General features: G+C 33.0%; 1 protein-coding gene across 4 annotated transcripts in view; it reads right to left on the reverse strand.

Moving 5' to 3' along the window:
* The window catches only part of LOC124362648 (tyrosine-protein phosphatase 10D), a 97,764-nt gene extending 73,140 nt beyond the window's left edge, over window positions 1-24,624 (reverse strand). For 2 of the 4 annotated variants that reach the window (XM_046817338.1, XM_046817336.1), the window contains exon 1: window positions 24,255-24,623. In XM_046817338.1, coding sequence (XP_046673294.1) covers window positions 24,255-24,341 — 87 coding nt within the window. In that variant the 5' untranslated portion in view covers window positions 24,342-24,623. Of the gene's footprint in view, window positions 1-14,292; window positions 14,405-24,254 lie in introns of those variants that run through there. The other 2 variants (XM_046817337.1, XM_046817339.1) reach the window with 2 other exon arrangements.
* Between the last annotated feature and the right edge of the window lie 1,697 nt (window positions 24,625-26,321).

Below are 26,321 nucleotides of genomic sequence, written 5' to 3' on the forward strand. Positions count from 1 at the left end.
TACCTTCTTGTTATTCAAGAGATTCCTAGAGTTTGTTGTATAAATGGACGTAACGGCTCACTACAATATCACCGAAGAACCAATCAACGGATGTCGATTTATATGCACAGGTTAGTGGGGTTGGCTATCCTTGCAGGTGCTTGCACGTAGACTTTTAAAATGTCCGCGGTTTCGGCATAATAACTTACAATAATGTAATATTCTAACAACTACTCAAAGCTAAACTTACAATGTTCAACTGTTTCTTCGGTCATAAGTGTTCACAAGTTCTTCGCTAATACGGTTGATCAGGAATGATATTGCACATTTTGTATTCTACAGCGTGAATCGGCAAGCTATCCAGGTTATGATGCCTGACGTAAACATATTTACTTCCGGACCTAGTATAATGAAGAGTGATATGGTAAAGCAATGAATTTAAATCTTTAGTAAAACCAGAAAATTATTGGCAACATATGAAAATAATGTCTTTGTTTGAAACTTAAGAAAATGTTTCGTAAAATCAATGAATATATCAATGTAATTTATGACAATGTATTGTGTCATCTACTGCATACTTACATATTTATATTAACGTTAGCACAATACTTTTTAATCTGTCATACTTGTGAACAGCTAAGAATCAAATATCATATTGCAACAATTTTGTACATTGCACATAATTATGAAACATCATTATGTAATTACAGCAGAGAGTCACGCAAATAGTATTATAAAGCATGTATATACGGGTAAATGCAAGATTTATATTTGCATATATCATTTCATCAAAATATTATATTATTCTTAAAAATTTCTCCAATTTGTGTCACTGTCGTCAATGCAACAATTTACAGTGGAAGTACAATTTAACCAAACGCAAGTACTGTAAATCATTTATCTTTGTGTAAAACGATAGCAGCAAACAATCAAAGCAAACTTATACACAAACAATGTGTGATAACATATTCAGAACAAACACAACGTTATCTACACAACATTCTTGACACAGGAACGCGACCACCGCATCGACGATGTGTCGCGCGTAACCGGGACACACATTCCGTGTCGGCTGTCGCTCTGTGTCCAGGCACATGGACGATGTGTTGTGTAATTGATAAACAAGGCTCATAGTTCTGGAATTGTCTGAGTAATACATGGACGATTGGGAACAAAATAATCAGAATTACATCACATCCACTGTAATTCTTTGTTTGAAGTTTGTATTTGACGATGGAAGGATTGTGAAGGAGACAGGATTTTCCGGACATTTGCCATCGTTCAGTGATACAAAAAATCAGTAACACTACGTTTCGAGATCTGCAATCTGATCTCTTCTTCAGGTAAATAACTAATCTAAGATATAAGTACAAACTATCATACCAGAGCGTTGTGACACGCGTAGTCATTAATCATAACCACCATGTTGTGTGTCAACTTCACTAACTCTAAAACATGCACTTAATTTAAAAAAATCTAAACACAACACTAATTATTAAAACTGAATTACAGAATACAGGTCATAATAGGTCTGCATTTATCGACCAACCACCTACGACTGACCAGAAGCCAATAGGAAAATTCAGATCTCGATCTTTTTTTAAATCACTGATCGATGGCAAAAGTCCGGAAAATCCTGTTTCATCCACTGTAAGTCACTCATGGATTTACAAACATCGGGACATCGACACAAGAGATAAAAAACGGGGAAACAAAATCATTAATTTCATTAGCAAGTAATTTCTATTTTGTCTGGTCAAAATAAGCTTACTTCATTTAACAAAGTCGACGTTTTTCCCATTAAACTTAATGAATTACAAAAAATGATTTCCATGTTTATACGGTGGACTGTTGAAAACATGAAATACGCTTGATGTATGCAAAGGAGCAAAACTCTAACTAAGAAGGAAACAAGAGATCAAACAATTTCCAACGAAAGATGTTGAAGTTACAGTGTAATTCAATGCCGCTAGGAACAGTTCATCCCGTTGTCTCCAATAAATGTTTAAGTTAATTATCAGTTAAGGGTCAGAAACTGTTGCTTAAATCGCTTAAATCCGTTGGAACCCTCACAGGACATTCAAGATGTTGGATAGAACAAAAGTTTTCTTTGGATTTGTATGATTGTACAAGTACGTGTAATTTACGATTAAGGAAGAATCCACTGAAATTAAAGTAAAACCTACTTTATTTAATAAATGTTAGAGCCGAAAATGTGTACATCCACATGAATACCTAATCTCAGATTTTTAAGCCTCTAAGTGTTACAGTTGTTCTAAAAATGTATATTTCACGGTCATAATCAATCTATACTCTTCTCACTTGCAAAGACAATTTAATCATCAAGTTTACGGTGTGTTTTGAACTTGTGTAGTCAACATGATTGATTACTTAGGATTAGAATTATTGCAGTCAGGCCCAATGTTTAGTATATTTGCACAGTATACCGAAATGCACAGCTTACACGCATATCCAAGCGTATTTCCACCATAATACTAGCAACACTATTGTACCAATACTGTTCAGCCAGCCTTCACGTTTCGATTCTTACCAAACAAACCATTGGCCCAATACAAGCAGGGCGCCGACAACCGATATTTGAATTCAAGAGTATGAATCTGTTAGTTTTAGGACCCAACTGCATCTATATCAACATAATATGTATATAGCTATGTATAATAATCTCTACACAATCTCAATGTCGATATATTATGGTCTGCCATTTTGAAAAAAAATTTGCCGTAATTTCTTTTGTTAGGGTTTTGAAATTACGAACAATATGTACCTATATAAAATCTTGATAATCGAAGCCGGGACCTGGCAACAACTTGTACATAAATTCTCATGAAAATACTTTAAATAGATTCCCTGCTGCACGTAACTTAGAGGGGCTGCAAGTTGTTTCTTTGTTATAGCTCTAACCGTTCTCCCGATATACGAGTAGGGCGCGGTACTTCACCCTGTATAAAGTGTAGGAGGTACATAATACTGTAGTATGCGACGAGGCAATCTTCACAGTATAATTCGTGATCTCAGTTATAAGCAGGAGCAGGACGCGGCATAAACACTAACACAGTACAGTAATAGGTAGGTCAATTTCCTATTTCCCTCCAGGAGCTGTTCTCATCCTAGTCCCGCCCCTTCCGCCCCCACACCGCAATCAATTAATTATCACTTCCATCAGAATACTAAGTGCCATTCTCAGGGTTGCCTATTATCATTATAGTTGCATCATCAAATTATCTTTAAAATCTCAAGTTATTTATTCGATTCTAGTTAATTTATTTTTTATGTATGATTTATGATACCTTTATACTACACCTATTAGGTGACGTGTGCCGTTACCCCAAACACAAGTTCCGAAAGTAGGCTTTGAAAGAGGTAACACATGTGATCCTACACCATGTAGTTTGTTTCAAGAACTTATGTATCAGCTTACAAGTGACATGGGCGAAGTCCAAACTGTTTTGGTTTAAGGTAGTAACAAATAAAGAGACAAAATGGAAACTAATAGTGAAGACTAAAATACTTTCCTAACACATTTCTTGGTCCCCGACAAAGAATCCTAAAGTGTTTTGTTCGTCAATGTTCACGTAACACTCTCAATCTGTATAATATCTGCCGAATCCTAGCTCTAGGCCCGATGAAGGAAGGATGGGTTACGATACAGGAAATCCCTTATCGGAGCTGATATCACGGCTACAAGGCCGCCGTGTGCATAATATATGTGTGACGTCATGTGACATCCTTGTCGCTCGGGACCTCTGTGGCCGTGGACCGCGCTGTTTGCGAAACATGCTACTGCAGCGCACAGTCACGTCTCAGACCATATGGGTCTGTTCAACTGACCAACGCCATGGCTTGCATATTAGTACTAAACTAAATCACAATTGGTTTTTTATTACAGATTGGATCATTCAAATTATATAGTTTAATTACAAACTTATTAATTGAAATTAAAGAAAACTGGAAAAACTTTAGTTTATTTTTGACTAATTTGGCTGAGCGTTAGTGAAGCCTATCACTTTAAGGGGTGAAAAAATTCAATTGTCTATGTGTCGATTTCTCGATCTGTCTGTCCACACTGTCCGCATATTTGAAATATTGTATGAAGCTTAATGATGACACATGTTACTCCATTGGATTTAGCTGAACTTTAGCGAATAATTTTACATTGGTATTATGGGTAACCATGATGGTAACGAAGAATATCAGAATAAATAAATTTGTGAACAAACTAAGTGTGTTACCGCTATGTCATTTTAACACATAAAACAGGAACATAAAAATGTTGTATACAATCAGAATGAGAAATAATGGAATAACAACATAATTAATTATAACATGTAACTGTTTTATTCATATAGTAAGTACAAAAAAAAATATACAGGTTACATATCGGTGAATAGATTTGATTTCAGCACACTCTTGTCTCGTAATGCCCTCTCTAGCTCATTGGAACTTTCATTATTTTAACACGACTATAGAACCTTACTTAATGAACAAAAATATAAATATATAATATGGCAGGATACATCGAGAAAGATTTCATCAGTAGATTATAATTGTGCCTAAAACCTCATTTATACTTAGACAAGAATGAGTTCTATGATGGTGTATTTGCAAATATGGAATTTGCAGAGTGTGATTGAAGCCTATCACCCAGTAGGATAACACCAAATTTTTCTTTTGTCTGGCGGGGGATGTAAAATCTTTGTTTTTTTTCGAACCGAAACAAAGTCTGTTACGAGACACGTAAAGTGACGTACTCTTACCTCGGTATTTCATTTTAAACTGGACAGAGAAAGGACACGTAATTAACGAATTTTAGTAAATAATAATAGTTTATCTCATCTTAGTAAGGAAACCACCTCAAAATGGAAATAAGGAGTTATATAAACGTCTTGATACATTGTACTTTCAGAGGTTAATGACGGACCATTTGTACACTAATAACAGTTTTGTACCCAGGAAAAAAGATAACATGAAATAAAATTCTCACTGGTTACCTGTTACAAAGCAACAAAAAAATAAACACAAGCAGCACTGTATTATAAAGTCAGCGCAGAAGTAAAAGTGAGTCGGACTGAACGATCTAGAAGTTTCCGGTCGCTACATGTTATCGTCAAGTCCCTGAGAGGTGCGGACAGACAGACACCGTGTGGCTGAGGGCCTGTGGGTCTGACATCTGGTATCGAACAAACAACCAAGTAGCTAATTAGAATATTCTGTTATTTCTCAAACGTGATACTATTTAATTATAAACAAGGAAAACGTAAGATTTTAACTAAAACTAGAAACAAGAAAACTCCGAATTATTCGTATGCTTTAGGTGTTTTGACCTATCTTATTAATAAATCATTATGAAAGGAAAAGTTCTCTAACATTTTGAAAGTAAACATTTTTCCGCCCTATTCCAAAATATGCGGCCCCTGAAAATGTGCATCAGTTGCATTCAATCTCAATATTGCCAGCAATTTCTACAATTATGGAAAAAATTGTTTTACACCAAATTCGACATTAATGAAAAAAAATATATAATACTGAAGACACAAACTGTGAGATTCAAAGTACTTGCACTACCCTGTTAAATTTATTTAGCGATATATTTTATGCAAAAAATTGGAGAGATATAGCACATACTAATGCTGGGCTACTTACAAGCTTTTGACTCTGTAAATCACAATTATTGTTGGCGAAAATGAAATATTATGGCTTTGATGATAGATCAACGTTTGAACGGTGGTACAAGATTTAAAACATATGTAGAAGACAAAGTTCAGATTAAGAAGTGTGGAAGGGAGGCGCCTGCTGCTCTCATCAGACAGAGAGGTATTCCAGGGAGGAGTTGTCTAGGGTCTGGGTGTTCAATCTGATGTTCCGAGTTGTGTACAGATCAGAAGGTCATCACTAACATAGACAAGTGCACTTCATGTAGTACTAAAATCTGTAATACGGAAGCTAAGTGAGAGGGGAGTTAGTGTCACTCTCGATAGTAGAGAGGTATTCCAGGGAGGAGTTGCCTACAGTCTGGGTGTTCAATCTGATGTTCCGAGTTGTGTACAGATCAGAAGGTCATCACTAACATAAACAAGTGCACTTCATGTAGTACTAAAATCTGTAATACGGAAGCTAAGTGAGAGGTATTCCAGGGAGGAGTTGCCTACAGTCTGGGTGTTCAATCTGATGTTCCGAGTTGTGTACAGATCAGAAGGTCATCACTAACATAGACAAGTGCACTTCATGTAGTACTAAAATCTGTAATACGGAAGCTAAGTGAGAGGGGAGTGAGTGTCACTCTCGATAGTAGAGAGGTATTCCAGGGAGGAGTTGCCTACAGTCTGGGTGTTCAATCTGATGTTCCGAGTTGTGTACAGATCAGAAGGTCATCACTAACATAGACAAGTGCACTTCATGTAGTACTAAAATCTGTAATACGGAAGCTAAGTGAGAGAGGGTTGAGTGTCACTCTCGATAGTAAGAGTTTGCAGGTATGCGACACGATAAACACTCTTACAGTGCAAAAGACTCTACGTACTCTGGGTTCGATTTTCCGACCGTGTCACTCATTCCATTCAACATGCCGCTGGTAGGTTGAGGAGTCTGTATTGATTCAGATACTTGGTGCCTTAATCTGTAAACCTGGATCCCACGCAATTGTCTGGTCTTGTGTGTGTGTTTTTTCCAGCTTACGGAAGCAGTATCTCAAGTGAGGGCGCCAAAATAATACAAAGGATTCAGAACTCTACATTACGCTTCATTATCTGCCTAAAACGCTTTGACCATGTGTCTTCTTGACTGAACATGCTTGAGATAGAAAGTATATGAGCAGTTTAATGCTGAACTGCGTGATTCACAAGGCCATGAAACTTCTAAGCGAGAGACTGCTGTACCGGGATAAGGTCTCTAGCGTAGCACCTGCCATGATAAACAGCTTCACTTCCGCTGAGTGAGGCTCAAAGTGGGTAGGAGGAGTTTCTCATACCATGAACCAAGGATGTACAATAATCTTTCTGAAATCTTCAAAGGTGCTATCCCTGTTTATAAGTTCAAGAACACACTGAAAAATCTTTTCAGTCATAAATCTTTGTAAGTTAGTACATCATTGTTAATTTTAAGTATTGTAGATTTCACCTAGACATTTGTGTGTGTGTAAAGTTTGAAATAAGTTATTTCGCAAATCAGTTAGAGTGTACTAAAAAACGCTTAAAATAAGGAATTTATATTTATTTATATGTTATTCCTATGAAATGACATTCACACTTGCCTCAAACGGATCTTAATTTTTATTGTGGAATGAAAAATCCCTTTAACAAATACACATACCTGTACATTAAACGTGGCCACTAATAGGGGTTTCCCCACTACAGTTAATAGCACCAGTCACTTATTTAACTAGTAAACAAAAATAGGTCCTTTCCCCAGTTCGAAGAAAGGGTGACAACGTGTAGAAAGGAAGGAAGAGCCAAGTCCTGCAGAGAAAGTTAATGCTCCGTCCTCACATTATATTTATGGTAATGCGTGTACATGACTCGTGAATACAATCACTTGCTGTGGACAAGCTCCACTTGCCGCGGTGTCCAGCACACACATACACAAGCGAACGTTAAGAGGGAAGTAATCGAACTAAATTATATATAATATTCTAAAAACACGACGGAGTTCATTCAATTTTCACGTTCGCAAAGAAACAAAACCTGTTACAAAGAAGAAAGTTCCGTACTAAATGTGTAGCAACGTTTAGAGTATGTTTCTGCGTTGTTTGACGTCGTACCATTTGCATTATTAGAACAATTGAATTTTGAAACAGTTTGTGTGGATTTGATTAACACACGTCTATATTGAACGGATTTGTATCATTCAAGTAGTTCATTATACACCAAGATGGGTTTGCTCCGTCGAATAGTCTACGATCTAGAATGCAGGAGACGTGTCTTTACCGATGAAACCCAAAAAGAATTTTAGTAAGTCTGTAGATCGGCAGCATGTTATTTATCTGTAATTGTAAGCAAGGCCATAGCCAGCAAGGGGATCCAAGAGGGCCGGATCCCCCAATTTTTTAAAATTTTTAATTTAGTTTTTTAATACACGATTATTATTATTTAAATAATTCAGTATTCCTGACATGTACTGTTGAAAGATCGTTTTCAACAAAGAAACGGATCTAGAACTTTTTAAGGAACAAAATGGGGCCTTACTCTCTGTCCACTACGGCAAAATATCAGTTGTCTGGACCCCTCCCCCAATTTTTTCCTAGCAATGTTCTAGATTGTAACCCCTGAGTCGATAAATAAGTTTGTGGATTCAAAGATATTATTTCTCGCACGTTTCTTCTATAAGAGTTTTTGCAAGGTGAGATTCTTGAAAGCTATGATTCTTGATTTTTAACATACCACGTCCTGCCTTCCCTTCTACTGTGTTAAGGGAAAGGTGAGGCCCTTTCTTTCGATAGGGGCTATTTGGAATCGTATTGTTGTCCGCCCGTAATGAGGAATGTTTTAAACTATAAAAGTTTTAAACTTGAAACTTGGTACGTAGGTTCCTCGTGAACCAAGGAAGAGGGCAACTGATTTTAGGACCAAAAGGTAAAAGGGCACTCCGTCTGTCTGTCTAAGCTTACCTCTTTTGTTACGTCCTGTCGGGTCCTTCGGTAGCCTACTCTGTTGTATCGGTTTGTATAATAGACTCAAAACGTGCATCATTACACTTCACGTAGCTCCCAAGCATATAAATGGTCAGTAAAGACAGACTACAGAGAGAAATTTCAATTTCTCGATATCATATAATATATACATAATCTACATAAGGCTCTAAAGTTTGTTAGCTTTGTTAATGGATAGCTCAAACTAAATTTCAGGATACCATTACGATCCTGTTGTCCACGGTGGCTATTACATAAGGTTGTGCGCTCCGCTTTCCAAGTTCTGCCTGTACGCTGTTAGAGACCGTAAGTTAGAAACATTACAAAGTATTTAACTAAATACCGATTAATAAATATCGTCTTATAGAAGTGGTCTAAAAGAGAGCTACGTCCTCTGATGTCAGGACTCCTGCCCACTGGTCTTTAGACATTCAAAGATTCGGGCGTGTTTCCGTACGTTGGGATATCTTACAATGGCCATCACATATTGTCTTAATATTACGTTGAATGAAAATAAAATATATTAAAGTATTGATAAATATTAATTATGGATAGTAATATTCATAAACAATTGACTGATTGAGACCGTATACGATGTACCCGGTCTGACCTTACAACTTCAAGTTGAGGGTCGTCACAATATTACAGGAATGCTTAGGATGGCATTTAAAAATGGGTTGCCTATACTGCCGTTGTTGTAGTGCGGAGAAATTCTGATGAAGCCACGGGTAACAGCTAGATATGCTTGGGAATCCATTCTTATCACATCAACGGTTCTGAGCTACGAGTTCAATTATTTTTAAATGAAACTATTTCACGTGTTTTTATATGAACATTTTTTAAATCATCTCTTTGTTGTTCTGCTTTACAATTTCATATTTTTACAATAACATTATACATTTTATATGAATAAGAAGTAATTGATACATAGTAGACACCCAGGCAGGTTTTTTTACAAAAATATTTTTATCAAAATGTGTCTACCTTTATTTAAGAGCAATTAGAAGTTATTAAAAGCATAGGAAGAAATTAACAGTGTTATATACGAATACATGGTACTATTGTGGTGTCGATTAATTCACAATAGGATATTCTATTAACAATAGAATTGTACGCATGCTTTTGATCACGTAGACAACGTACTGTCTAAACTCTATTATATGAAATAACGTTAATCCTGCAGATTTTAGTTAGCTTGCTACATATTAAAGTATCCTTTGCTGGATATATTTATAAATACTTTTATAAATATTCACTTGGTTCCTCCTCTCCAATCAGGGTCTAATGGCAACCATAGACAGAAGAATTTATTTTCTTTATTTCTTGCGAATTATTAAAGGCAACCGATTTACAAAACGTAATAGGCTAACTCCTAGAGATTTTAAACTCTCGTGGTTTGAGTAGAAATCATGAAAAAATTCAATTATTTCACGTTTTACTAGCCAACAATTATTGTTCACGTTTACAGGAAATGAATTTGACTTATTACGACTCGACCGTCCCACGCGTCTGAACAGGCTGTGCGGAGCGGAGCGTAGTCCATTACGCTGCGGTCACGCTGCTAGGTGGCGTGAAAAGGGACAACAATAAAAGTTATAATTAAAGTTTTAGTGGCGTCATAACAGTCCACATTCCCTTCTAGAAGAGAAAGAGCCTATTTACGCCAACTTTCATAGTCTCCTGCCATTGTCGGGCTGAGCACTTCCAACAGGGAGCATTCATCACAATTTACATTAATACTTCGAAGTCGTGCTGACATTAAAAGAATAAACATACTTCAAGCATGGAAGCCGTGATAAAAGAACAGAGCAGATTAAACACATATTAAATAGCCATCAAGGCTACGGGTTTGTTAGATTTTTATGTTTATGCAAGGCAATAATAATTATTAATTTGTGATTTAATTTTAAGTTTTAAAGATAATGGCGTGACCAACAACGATTGGTTTATTTTTAACTGGTGGACGCTCATCGTTATGATAAAATACGTAAGCCAAATATTTCCAAAACGTTGGAGGCGACCACTTTTCTTCACATGTTGCCTTAAGACGAATAGTACCGAGTGGCCCTATTTGTAAAACAAACGGAACAAGGTTACGAAGACGTAGAAACCTACACCCTGATTAGGCCAGCAAGAAGTGTGCGAGAGACATGAGACAACGGTTGTATTGGTGCACATGTGTGCCGGTGAGAAACTGTATCTTGCACGCACAGCTGCGGCCGGTGTAGACCCTAGTCACGGCTCGCGAGTACAAGGACGCCGCCTGACCTTACCTTACCTTACACGAGGATCTCTCTCTCTCTCTCTCTCTCTCTCTCTCTCTCTCTCCTTGTCTGTGCTGAGTTGCTGCTTCTACACTCCTCTCCTCTGGGGGCCAGCAACTGAGAATGGCCATTCTCTCCAAATATCCATCACTCAACTCAAACTAACCTGACCTGATAATGTGCTATTCCTCCTCAATTTCGCCCATTTTCATACTAGAAGCAATACTGGACAAAACAACTGTAATTGAACGATGTTCGATATAAAAAAAGTCATCAATATACAATCATACTAGCACATACTCCCTCCTTTGCCCGCAATGTCTAAGCAAAATTCCCAAAACTGTATTGTATAGCTCCTACGATATCAGTAACACTTCAACTATTGTGAACTAATGTAGAGGAACTCCAAGAAGAACTTCATAGCATTTTTAGTGAAAGTGTTTGTGGTGTAATCCTATGATATTTTTTTAATCCAATTACTCATATATCATGCATCAGGTACTCATCTTTCAGTGTGTTGAGAGGATCAGAGGTTAAACAAAATTGCAAGTAATTCTTATTTCAGGATTTTGAGCTTTAAAAGCATTTCTGCTTTCAAACTAATTACATTCCCGACACCAAATTGGAGTTTACTATTTTGCCCCGAGATACAATATTTATAGAACTAAATACAATTTTGTAGTAAGGTTTGATTCAAAACAATACATTTTTGAAATTGTTATGAACATAAATATTGTTAATGAAAAGTATTAAAGGATTTAAAGTATTAAAAATTATAAACTAAAACCAACATTAATAATATATTTCAATACTTAGATCATGACAGTAAGTTGTTATCCATACTACGGCAGTCCTAAGACATCTTTAAAATCAAGTATTTCAGGATTCAAGTTTAAAAGATAATAATAAATGAACGAATATCATAAACATTAAATTTGTCACCGGCTGTTATATATAATATTTTTAAGTCTAGACAAAAAGAAGAAATATATAAATTTATTTAGACCGTCTGGTTGCCTACACTTAAAATTAACTAATGTACTAATTACAACATCATTAAATTCATGTCACATATATATATATATAATTTTATAAATTAAATTATTCCTTTTTGGTGTGATAAAGTATGTACGTAATATGTATATGTTAATTTGTTAATATATATACATGGTAAAATTGATGTTAAAATTTGTCTACTGTTTCGAGATAATGTTTTAATAAACCTGTTTTACTAATAATATTTACAGTGGGTTAAATTATCTTAAAGGAAATTTATGCCTTTTTTGCTTGCCACCCAGATTGCTGCCATTAATTGCACCTTCAGTGTACATTTTTCAAAAGAGTGAATATCTGAAAACCTGATACAGTAAAGTACATGCTCTGATTCCCTAATCCATGTTCACTATACCATCCTATGTCCTTGCTTCAGTCTAAGAATTATATCAGTATTTATATGCCTAATTAGTATTGTGTACCCAAATCAGTGAAAAATGGATGTGAAATCCCCTCAACGATTTTCTGTTATAAAAGTTGCATTTATTGTCTGGTATATTGCTTTGTGATTCAACTTACTAATCCTAGACTTACTGGGCTCACCTGTTTCCTCAAATTCTAGTCATGGAGAGAATGATTTGTTGAATCATCCTAATGCCCAGACCCACCGCTTTTGTTCTTTCAGCTACGTACTGTAAATATGCTGTCCCACAATGTAAGGAAACTAAATTCAACCCTACATTTACATATTCAATACTGGTTCATGAGAATTCTATTTCCGACGGCAATGTTAAGTTTGCCATGTTGCCACGATCAAGAAAATCTATAAAAAGTGTATATTTATGACCATTGTAGTTTACTCCGGTCTTAGTTTGTTTCCATAGTTGATTTTGCTATGTTACCTGATCAAGAATATATATATATATATATATATATATATATATATATATATATATACAAATGCAGGTCTGAGAAGCCTACTCCTGTCAAAAGAAAACTAAGATGGGTTTTATAACAGTCTTTAAATTTATAGTAAAAATTAGATGGTAAATTTGTCTTTTATGTCTCTATTACAGTAAAAAGATTGAAATAAGAAGTGTTTTTACTACCAAGCTTACTCTATGCTTTCATGACTATAAATGTAAACAAACTTTAAATAGTGGTTAAACATATAGTTGTGCAGTAATAATACAATATGTACACAAAACAGTTGATTACATTCTACAGGCTCTTCAATTAATATTTTGTAAATATAGAGACCAAGATTGGGATATTTCACTACTTGAGAGCCCAGTGAGGCGTCGCTCGGAGGGATTTTCGTTATAAGAATAAGCCTGTATTCATACCAGGGACTCTTAGGAATGTCCATGTACAATTTCAGTATAATCGGATAAATAGTTTGGTGTGTGAAACACCAAATACCTGTCAAACGACTTTAATATTAGTTGAATTTGTAAAAACGGCAATAGCACATTTAAATTCCAATCTAGACTGATTCAAAATAATACTTGCTCCAATAGAACTCGATCCCTGATATCTCACTTTGTATGATTCAATTGTATTGTATGTTAGAGGAGTATGTTGTCAGTTATCGAGTGTCAGCTACTCCGTCTTCCCTAAAGGCCAAAAAGTAAAGGCAGGCATTTCCCTGGAAGTAATTTTGTGATCCTGTGCAAGTCACATGACACAGCACTCTGTAAAACAAAGGATGGCAATCAAATTCTGAATTAAACTTTGTAAGACCACATTGGAAAACTGTTCCAATGACCAAATTTAATAATCGTAATAAATTTTAGAGAATTTGCCTTATTGGATAGGCAAGTTGCTATGGTAAATCTGTTTGGTAAGCCAGGAAATGGCTGGGACCATGATCAACAATGTGATGCAAATAAAGGACCAAGTCAACATTTTGACCATAGACCAATATTACGTGTCATAGTTTAACAAGTGCAGTTATTAGACATTCTGAAAAATCATTCTTGAGATCGTTACAAACAGTTTGAATATGCACGAATATAAACACAATATATATACACAATACATCTTTTGTTTCTGTCTTTAAGGACCTATAATAGGAAATCATTTGAGTCTATTAGGGGAATCCGAGCACCTTACACCGCGACTTTAAAGGACATTTTGGAGGAGACATACCATGGTACATCCGATACCTAGGTCCTGTTGGAGGAGCTGGGAAGCCAATGCAGGAAGAGCCTATTGAAATTTTATGTTTTGTAACTAAAAGTTCCATTCAATTTTTCGTCAGCTAATTACGATTACTCCCTGGACAAACTCTAAATTTATAAATCTCAGTCAGAGAGCAATTTCTCTGACCATACTTCACACCCACTGATCAAAGAGAATTATGAGATGATAAACAAAACAATACAATGATTAATTTAAATAAACTATGCTTACCAGAATAAAGGTAAAAAACTTCATCTTGATACTGCGTATTTCAATATGTTAACAACATAATACAATAAAAGTCTAATCAGACTATAGCATCACCACCTTAGTAGCAAAAGCACATATTCACCGAAAAGAAGACAAAGCCACTCTGAGTCAGGAGTTAAGCTACTGCAGTTATAACCAAGATATCATCAGCTAGACACAACAATGATATTACACTGATAAGATTAGGACTAGTTCCAACCATATGAGAATGTTACAACAATGAATTCAAAGTAACTTGGACACATTTTTTGATAAACATTCCATATAAAATGTGACAATCATTGTTCTGTTTCCAAAATACTTTATTTAGCAAAAGTGATGAAAGAATAAATTAATGAAAAATTTGCTATTACAACATAATATGCCACTAAAATGTTGGTTGGTTAAAGTAAAATAATGTTACGTGTTCTCATAAATCTAACAATTGCAAATGTAATTGTGTGGTGATTCTTACATAGTAATGCTATACTAAAGGATTTTTTGCTAAGAACTGTAAATATATTTGAAACTTCAAACATATCTCACATACACCAAAATACATCTATTGTTTGTCCTCTTATTATTTATGACGTTGAATTACAATATGATGCATTTTTTTGTTATTTTCAGAAGTTAATGACATAAAAAAATATGTTCAGCATAGTTATAATAAATACTGCATCTGTCTGTTGCCACTAGATATCAACGTTTTAGGTAGTTTAGGAAGAAAAGAGGTCCAAGATTTGACCCTAGAGGCAGTCCTATTTCACCATTTTGTAATTTAAATTTAAATTTTATGATTAAATTTGAATAATTTATTTGAGATATTTTCACATATATTGTTGTCGGTTTGACAAGTACAACTTAACGAATTCAATGAATTTTTTCTGATCCCCAACTGACTTAAAATCGATACATGAAAATATTACATCTCTTTTTGAAATGGTGGCCAATTAACATCTTAAAATTAAATACCTTAAAAATAAATAAGTTTTAATAAATTTGCAAGTGACAAAAGTTTTAGAACTTTTACATAAAACAATTTCAAACTTAAAATGGAAAAACTAAAATGAAAGATTGTGTGTTTTCTGTAAGTATAAACTAACGATGAAACATGTCATTTTATATTGGGAAATAAAAAACTAACTTTGTTTTCAATTTAATTTATGTAATAATTAATTTCAAATATATTATTATAATTAACTTTTAGACTTTGGTGATTTGCTTGTTGCCTGCTAAGTTTTATATATGATCACACTAGGTCCCTCTCATTCAATTAAATAATTTAAATTAATATTTTACCTTTAACATTTTTTAGTCAGAGTTTGTTTAAGTACTTATCTTCTGATTTATTAATTCAGTATATTGTTAGATGAAGAGGAGGAGGCTTTCACATCATGAAGAGTGAGTGTAAAATTAGTATTATTCAAACAAGTTTGGCTTAGGGAAAAATATACTTCTCTTGAAATAAGAATGAAAAATAACTCCAATGGCATCAATATATCTTTTAAAAAGTTACAGGCTAAGAGTTATAAATCCTCAGCTAAAAAGTTTATCTTAAGGCTTTAGAGGGAAGGTATTCATAATGATAACCTACAGTAATTTAATGGCTTTGTAATGTAAATGAGAGCCATAAAGTATACAGTATATCATTGTGAAGTGAAAAAAAATCTAAATGTTGGCTGGTTGGGTACTTATTGTGTTTTGTAAGTTTGAATATGATAAGTTAATTTGATTTATCTTGCTCGGGAAATAATACCTGAAAAGGTTAGTAGAGTTCTGGGACACCTTGTGTTTATCAACCTTTACAGGTTATTATTCCTGAACCAAAGACAAATCAAAATATCATATTCAAAATTACAAAAATTCAATAATTTCCCAACCAGCCAACATTTAGATTTAACATAACTTTATGACTCAAATACCCAATTACTTTAAAATTTGTTTAAAAATTTTATTTTCAAAATGATGGCTAATTAAATATTAAAAACACAAATATTGTAAAACAGCATTTGATACATCAATTACTGTTATTATTATTTAGTTTTATTTAAAATAAAAGTAAAAACTTCTTTAATCATAAATTTTACATACATACAATAAATAGAGTCTAAAATGCTACAAACTAATAGATAACATCAATCAAATTTGTAATTTACAGAAAATGTTAGCTTAGCTAAAATATTTAAATAGTATTTTGAATGTAGTAAAATTCCTAAATACAGAGATAAGTTTATTATTATATTGGAAATATAATTATATATATATATATATATATATATATATATATATATATATATATATATATATATATTATATTGGAAATTTATTAAAATGTACTAGCTTTTGAATTTTAAGTATAACATTCACAAAAGAGGAGTTAATTAAATGAACCAGTATTGGGTAAAATTGTGTGTTAGCATGTTTAATTATAGTAACAAGAATTTAATAAAAACCACAAGTTATCAAAGATTCCATCACTTCCTGGACTTCCTTTATTGTGTTTGGCACCAAATGAAAAGTTTTATTATAACAATGGTTATTCTCAAACACAGAACAGCTGACATTAGTGCTGGATGAAATGTTTACAACCAAATTAACATCATTACCAGCCTTCTTAGCCACATTCACAAAGTAATTATTAAACATATTATTGACCAAACTGGCATGGTTATAGTTTCATTATTGTCATACTTTTCCAAGCCTTAGTTGTCTTATTTCCAGTTTCTAACTTTATTATTTCTCAGGTAGTTTTAAAAAATTTGACTGCACTTTTTAATTTTTTCATAAAATAATTTCTTTTTAGATTTTAATAGATCTTCCTTGTAAAGTTTATTCTTTTATCTGGTGTATTCTAATAGTTCCCAGTTATTTGTTGCTCTTGCAAATTTATTAAGACGTAATAGATGTTGTTTTTAAGATTTTAGTTGGTCATTGGCCCAATATTTATAAGTATTTCTTTCTTCGAACCTTTCAACCTTGATAAGGAAGGTCAATAAAAGTAATATTTAAATATTCTATTAAAAATATTCCATTTTTCTCCAGGATCAAAATTATTTACTTCCCACCCAGTTCCTCTAATAACAAGTTTTTAGACAAATTTATTACAAATCCAATGATACATCAATACAAAATCAAGTACAAAATAATAGTTTGATAAATAAGGGAGATAATTAATTTGTTTTAAGCTGAGTGCTAAACAATATTTTTTATGTGCCAGCACTGCTAGTAAGTCATAAAAATCAGCTGATTAAATATTACTGTAATATTAATATACTTACCCATTGCAGGATTTAAGCGGACTGCGATTTAAATGTCTTGATCGCAGTTTGGTCTTGGTCTTAATTATATATATATTGAAATAAAAAAATGAGTATAAACTACAAAAATAACAATTTAATTTATATCAGATTGTGAATGCAAAATAATAATACAAAATAATTTAGTAGTATTAAAAGAACGATTTTCCTCTGGTGAACAGTGTCAGTTACAAGTGTGTATGTTTAACATGTCGGTTTGATTGCACATATAAAACCATGCCATTAGAGTTACCTTACCATGAGATTTCTTACTTTGTTTGAATAGAATAACTTACGTTACAATCATAAGCAATTCTGTGTACACAAAGTTATTATTTTTGTACATTGCACACATTTTTTATTCCACTATGTCCAGAGAAATCTGAATTCTGCTACTAGTAAAGATATTGTCACAACCCAATAACATGATATTGTAATCAGCTGATTAGAGAAGCTAAAATTAAAGAAGCTGGTTGTTGTGACTCACTAGTAGTGCTGGCTCATAATTTATTACAGTTGATACTGTTCAACACTCTTTTTAAAAATGAATTATTTCCCTTATTTGTCAAACAATTTGTTTGTACTTGGTATCGTTGGATTTGTAATAAACAAAATGTGTGACTTATTAGCAGTGCTGTCATATAACAGTTGATATATTAATAAATAAATATAAATATATATATATATATATATATATATATATATATATATATATATATATATATATATAATTTCAATAAACATTGAATCACAAAAAGTAGTACTTGCTCCACCGAGACGGTATAATATATATGAGATATACATGATATATCTCATATATATGATATGAGATATATCATAGTGCTGAAAATGTTATTAGATACCTACATTATATATGTGAAATATTTTGTTTGGCCGTGCAACTCATTATTTGTAATTAAAAGCACGAGGAGAGGGAAATGGTTAATGTAAAGAAAACATTTCTAAGTTTGTTCTCTACAAACCTGCATACCAAATTATATAATGTTGTATTGTGGTAATTATAGTGCAAGGTCAACTTTGACACATGGAAGGAGTGGAAAAAAGGTAACTCTAAGTTTTATAGGATGGCTAGTAGTGTCAGAGCCATCTGCCCACACCGATGATTTCATCTGTATATCACTGGGAGTTTTGTATATACATTTATATACTTTTTTAGTGGTTGCAGTTGAAAGGGATTCAAGGAACGCTCCACATTTGAGGTACATCATTCAGTAATAATATACAATTACATTACTACCTCAAAATCCTTTTATACTGAGATGTCTATCTTTTCGTATTTTAACAGAAGAAGAAATAATTACAAGGAAATTTTATTAAGTGCCAGAAAGTTAGTTTACAGACAACCATTCAAGCACCTACAGCGTACACTTATCTGCAACGCCAAAGTCATGCGTAATCTGCCCGGCAGTGTGCTTTTAGCTGTATGTCAGTAGACAGACGATGCTCGCACAGACTGCACTGCTGTTCAGAGGCATTCGTGATCAGACCTGGAATATCCATTTGTCTCCTGAGACGGTAGTACCTACAGGGACCTTTTCATTCATTGATAGTAGTGAGAGAGCAGCACCATACAGCTGGCATTTGTGATCTGATCTTCTGGAATATTTATCTGTTATGTGAGATGAATATAACAGAAGGACACCATGAAAGTGTAAAACATCCTTAGAGATAGTAGCTTTTGGGTAATAGATAAAATTCAAGAGGGTCTCATCATTTTTATATGGAACCAAGTAGTTCCATAGTAGTAGTAGGATTTATCATTTCTGAAACAGATGTAGAAGTATTTCTGAGAGAACTTTCAATTCTGTTCTTTCCACGGATTAAAATATACTCATCTATTTTTACAATGTTGTAGACATAACATCTCAGCATGAAAAGATTTAAAGGTGACATCTGGATTACAATTACCAAGATCATTCTTTCCATAATTCTGCCCACACTGTTCAGGTGGGAGTACATCACATCATGTGTTACGCAATAGGCTTCACCGAGCTTACATGTAAAATTTTAAAGTCTATAGCTCATTTCATTCACAAACAGTTAGGATGTTAAAATATCATATTATTGTACTTAGTTTGTTTACAAACTTACTAATTCTGGGATTTTGTTGTTGCCATCATAGCTAACTTATCCAAAAGAGCAACGTCAAATATACTCTAACACTCAGCCAAATTCCATGGAGTGACATGCACAATCATCGAACTTAATGTTGCCTAAATGGAAATTAAGTTTTTATGCAAAGTTTCCAGACTATAGGTCAGTTTATTGTCAAAATATCATGCAAACAGACAGACAGACAAAAATGAAATTTTTCCACCCCCTCGAGTGATAGGGTTCACTAAAGCTTGGCCAATAAGGATTTATTTTGCAGGTTTAATATTGTGTACATTCTCTGTTCCAAAATCAGGAACATCTGCACCGATCTAAGCTTAGCCTATTCAATGAAAGAGTTAAGTAATAGAAAGTATCCTAGTAAACATAGCCTATACAGAAGCGAATGCCAGATGCGAGAACAGTAAGTAAACAGGAGCTTTTAAGGTGCTTGATGTTGTGCAAACTCACTGTTATTGAATCAAAAGGGCTTACTGTATGTGATCTGAGCTTATATTTACTGTTTTTTTACTACAGCTTATGTCTCTTTTAAGCATGTTATTTGTATCAGTTCAGCAAAAATAAATTCTACAAAAAATGTCATACAAGGCACATATTTTGCCATACCAACAAAACATTCTGTGGTACATGCTGATTGTATTGTGGAAGCAAGCTGATCTTTGATAGCTTCACCAGCACAGCTGGACAATGGTAGACCCTGTTGTATTCCATGTCTCTTATAGTTTAATATAAATAAATAAAATAAATAAAAATTTAAAAAATAATAATATAATACATAATTAAATAAATAAATATAATTAAATATACAGAAAAGTTGGAGGCCTGTTCAACCATAAACTACATATAAAATGTTATAATATAAATAGTATGCAACATACTACTCTTTTTGCTGTAATACCATACGTCATTTATATTATAAATGACACCTAAAACAATAATATCTTAATTTGATGCTAATCAAAAATGTTACAGTACATAAAAATTAGTATAAGTAAACAAACTTTTATTTGTTTAAACATACCATATTTATTACTTGCTTATTACATTGTGACTTTAAACTTATATAAAAATGACACATGAGTGTCACATTTTTGGTGATACGTGTGACATTTTAGTATTATAGTATATCTTGAGCTGTATTAATTTTAAAACATATAATGAATTACTCACAATTACATTAAATACTGTCTATGTATGTCATTGTACCTAATTTTGTAGGTGCAACATGTACAAACTATGAAGGTAATATTATAAAAAGTAAATGAAAATTATTTGTTGACAGTAAAGTAACATTTTATATAGATATTTAACCTCCACAGTTTAGTTAGACAGTCTTGCTTTAGTGGAAGTTTCACGATGGACAATTCATGTAGCCGTATATGGAGCCAGTAAAAGAATAAATCTTTTGTTTTATGTGCTATCATTACAATACATTAGTTAATTCCTAACTAATCTTATTTTATATTTAACTTTCCAAACCTAAGCTATTGATATCTAATTAGTTGTATTATGTCCAAGTTATCCTAGCAAGCGTCATTGCCTACTATTTAGGTTGCGGGTTATATATTAATTACAACAAAGTCATAAACATACAACAAAAGAGATTCGTAAAAATCTATTTGTCATTTAGAGATTTCTAATTTCTTTTAAGAGTCACATCATCAAATTCCAGCCAAGTACTTTAAAATTATCTAACCATTCTTGTTTTTGTACTCCTCTGTTTTATATTTTTGGGTAGGAGAATTATACAAAGAAGGTCTCTTAATTTTATCAATAAATACTTCTATATTGAAATCAATAATGACGAGAAGACAAAGTTAAAGCAGATGATCGAACACGTGCGTGCTTGTGTATCTGTGACATCCAGCTGCATAAAAAGACACATAAGGCCCCATTCATTTATCCTGGATACGATATTTCTTGTTTTTGAATTAAGTGATATGACACACTTAACATACAGAGTGGCAGGCCTTATGCACAAGAGCGGATTAAAAGTATATTTTTTCCCACTCCATTACAATACATAAACATTTTGTATGACATACAGGGCAAATCTCATACTTAAAAGTGCCCTTATAGTAGGAGACTTTTGAGTCTGAACCTCAGTTCACCACTGGATGTGTATACATAGTATTTAGTCTACACTAAAAAAAAATCACTCTGCAAAGACAATTTATTAGCTCCAACTTTCACCGTAACCGAGGCATAATTGCGGCTCTTTAAGAAGTGATAGATTCAATTCCCGAGCAGATTAACAAATTGATTTCACCGGATTTTCTTTAATCCTGATCTTATTTAGTATGGCGGTAAACCGTCATTAGAACCACTTAAATTTTAGTGGATAATCTTGAAAAGTACAAGTAACAACAAATTTATAATAATGACCAGACTTACCTTAACACCAATAAAGTAAGGGACCGGAAGGAAATTAATACGATATAAAACTACATTTAAAATAGAATATTCTTAACGATGTTAAAATTAAGAAGCAGCAAGAGTTGCAGAGCGGAACATAATTAAAGTAACATATCAAAATTCCAAAGAGTCAGATCACGATTATCTCTTGTGTAGGTGCTGCCTCAAACCGCTGATAACTAATGCAGAAACATCCCTCAAAATAGTACCAGCCAGATGAGATGTAAAAACTCTCTGAGGAGTCTGATCAGGAATTATTTAAACCAATGATAATTGTTAAATATTCCAAAGGGGCAAATTGTTGAATTATTCCTCCCATAATTGGATGGTTAGTCTTTCCATAAGAAGATATTTCGAATTGAAATTTGTGGTTTTAATGACAGTAGCTACATTGTCAGGGATGTTGTAAAGGTAATTTTAGATCATTAAATCATCTGAAACATTGAATGAATACCAAAATGCAAAACCAATTACATCAAACTACAACACTACCCTCTCTCTCTCTCTGAAAAATACAACTATGAGCTAGAGATGTAATCTCTACAATTTCTAGAAATATTAGCCTATACGGTATTAGTTACTTAGACAGAACGATTGATTGGACATGTTCTTAATATTGAAAAAAACTTCTATGCCTAATGATCTTAGTAATAATGGTTTAATCCTTGAGGTGGCAGTCAGAATTTCACTAAGTGGCTGCCTGAATTTTGCCTTTATGAAGAGGTTCACTAAATTGTTTACATATTGTACATATGGTAAAACCGTAGTGTTAGATTTTAACAATCTGTATATGCTATAGATTAAGAATCTGGTAAAACAAGTTTTTAAATATTTTTCATTTATTTTATCCAAAAAGGTACTACAAAATAAAATCTGAAAAAGTATCAATTTTATTTACGATTTACATTTATTTATAATTGAATTACTGTACTTATTCTAAAATCTGCTGGCATCTGTAGATTAGTATGTCAGTAGTCAACTTATAGCTAAATTATTCAATGAATTATAATGAATTAATAATAAATGAATGAATAATAAATTAATTGATAAATAAAAATATAAACCAAGTTTGAAAACTCACACTTTAGTAGGTTATTTTACAATCACTTTTAGGCTGTCTGGTATAAATACCATAATAAATATTATATTTACGGTTTATGGAAACATATATTGAATAAAATGATTTTACACCAAATTACACGTTAGAATAAAATAAAGTTCATATTACTATTTATCATGTCAACAGGTGCACCAAACAATAAATATAGACTGACTCGGGAGTACTTGTGCCAGATAATACAACAACCAAAAAAACGGTTACTTTTGAAACAGCTGTGACATGATGACTACTGACTGACAATTGTTACACATATAGTCAAACGAGAGTACAGATCTTACGCTTTTGTGTAATATAAGTTACATAACATTACGAAAAACATCAAATAAAAACAATTTCAAACTCCTGCATAAAAACTTGTAATTAACTAGAGTTGTTTCAAAAATAGAACTTTTCATCATTGTAAATTTCAAAAAACAAAAAAATTTCAAAGTAACTGAATTTTATTGATGTAACAGGACAAGCGAAATTATAGTATTATATCTTTCACTATTCGTAGATAAACAAAGACAGTACAGCTATTTTTTACATAAAAATTAAGTTCAGAATCTCGTCTTTTCTTTGATATTATACATAGAGCTATGTTTGAATTAAATGTAGTTATAAACATTAAATCATGAGTTCAAAAGAACAGTATACAACCGTCGAAAAACCTATGGCTGCCACCTCACAAACAAAAATATTGTAGGAAATCCAATAGCCACTTCTAGGGTTAACTAGAAAGTAGGCTATTAGAAAAAAGGATCGACAATACATTATGCTTAGTAAAATAAAATCTCTGTATGAGTAAAAACAAAATCTACAAAATATGTGACAGGCATCTCCTGAAGAACAAAATATCAATCAATCTTAAACTTATTATTTGTCATTTTGTCAACCCAATACTTAACCTAGCTTAGGTAATGCATTGGTTAAAGGAAAAAGACATGCATCTTAAAATAAACTGAAGGATACATTAAACATAGTATAGTTCTACTTACATGTAGGAAGAACAGTGAAATGAAAACTGAGCAAATACATAATCGAAGATATGCGAATGAGAAATAGCAAAATAAATGCGACCACATCACGATTGGAAAATTTTCTTCTGTATGTCCTACTTTAAACTTCCACTAAATGTCACCTGCACCATACTTTCCACAGCATTATTAAACATTAAAATAACCTATTAAACCAAGGCATACTGATCACTTGTTTAGACTTATTGATGATTTTATTACCACTAAAAATAATTAACAAAGCCGAACTTAACAAATTGCAACCACACACTCTCACTCACGCTACACAAACAAACTGACAGTTCTCTTATCTTTTTTCAAGTTAATGCAGACTCAGATGTTCTGTTCTATGTTTCTAACTTGTCGTTTCTTTTCAGTAGTTTCTAAGTCGTCCACGTGAAGCGCTCATGGCGACATTGGACAAGCTGGCCAATAAATTTATTAAAATTCTCATTATCCCACTGGAATTTAGACTTTGCATATATTATAGTGAAGTTTCTAATGACTGAAACTTGAACCTTACAATGAAATTCTATTGAAATGTCAGCAATTTTATATTAACTTATACTAAAAATATATAACTACTAAAACTTTCATTTGATTAAGCTGGTATTAAGGATTATTTATCTATTACTATTATGTTAGGTCATCTGATAAATAATTGTTCCATCCTACGTCATTGTACTAAGCGTTCTATGCGTCCTTCTGTTCACATAAAACGTCATCATACGACACAAGTGAAAATTACCAAGATTATACTAAAGCTTTTAGAATTTGGGGTTCACAGATATACAGGTCTGTTCACCTAAGTCTTTCATTAATTGGTGTTCCTTTGAGAATTAATGCCAGTGTTTGACGAAAACCGTCAGACAGTAAAATCATTGTGTCTCCAAAACATCTCGAGTCATTGCGTAAGTTTTTCAATTTTCTGATAAGTTGTTAAGTGTTTCCAATGCGCGTTTATGCTCTATAGTGCATTCATCCCAGATGATGACTTTCGATGCTACTAAAACTTTGGCCATTAAACATTACTTTGGCGGATTTTTTTTACAATATTACATTTTTGTTGTTGAATAGTTTGAAGATTTAACGGTAGTTTTAATCTTAAATGAGCTGTGCGGCATCTTTCTAATAATTTTGCTGCTATTTTAGAAGGAGCAACTGCAACTGCAATGTTGGATCTCGCACGAACAGTGGCTATAATTAATGGCATGAGGAATGTTTTACCATTTCCACCAGGGACGTCCAGAAAAAATAAACTACCATCTCCATCATCAATTGCTTTCATTAATGATGATTCGTACAAATGAAGTTTCAAGCAAATTGAAATTCTTCAGATTATAACTTTGTTTCTTGAGATATCTTGCCACACGATACCTTTTCGTTCTTGGAGTTAGGTTTCATAGAAGTGTTTTCTTATTTAAGAATATTGATAAATTTTATTCCCGTGCCGTACCCAGCACAACAGGACGTAAGGATATATACAGAGCGAGTCAGAAATATGGTAACATATTTTGAGACGCGATTGTAGAGCTAAAAATAAGAAAAAAATGTTATACGAGTATAAAGGTAGGTCCGGAAGTGCTCCATTATTGAGTAATCGCTGGCGAAAGATTTTGCTTTGTTTTCAGTTCACCTGGTGAAATTAAGTGATTCTGAAATGTTTTGTTCTTACTTTTTAACTCAAATAAGGTGGATTTATAAGGAAAATCACCTGAAAAATAAAACCACAAATAAAACCACTCTAGAGGTTGTAGTGTGAACAGTTTTTGAGAAAAATGTATGAAATTTGCCAAAAATCTAATGACAAAAATACCGTCTTAAATGTTTGATGGCCAATAACATTGTTAAATGACCAATAAACAAATTGTTTTTCCTAATACAGATTGTAGAGAATTTAATTCTGAAAACAACCACAATAAGCAAAGTTAACTAAATGTGTAAAAAAGTTACGAAATTGACTCCTCACGTATTACACTACTCAGCAAACTTTTGCTGTCTTATAATAAGTAATGAGTATCTCTGATTGATAACAGCTGGTGAAAAACA

Source organism: Homalodisca vitripennis, chromosome 5 (genome assembly GCF_021130785.1).
Source record: "Homalodisca vitripennis isolate AUS2020 chromosome 5, UT_GWSS_2.1, whole genome shotgun sequence".
NCBI lineage: Eukaryota > Metazoa > Arthropoda > Insecta > Hemiptera > Cicadellidae > Homalodisca > Homalodisca vitripennis.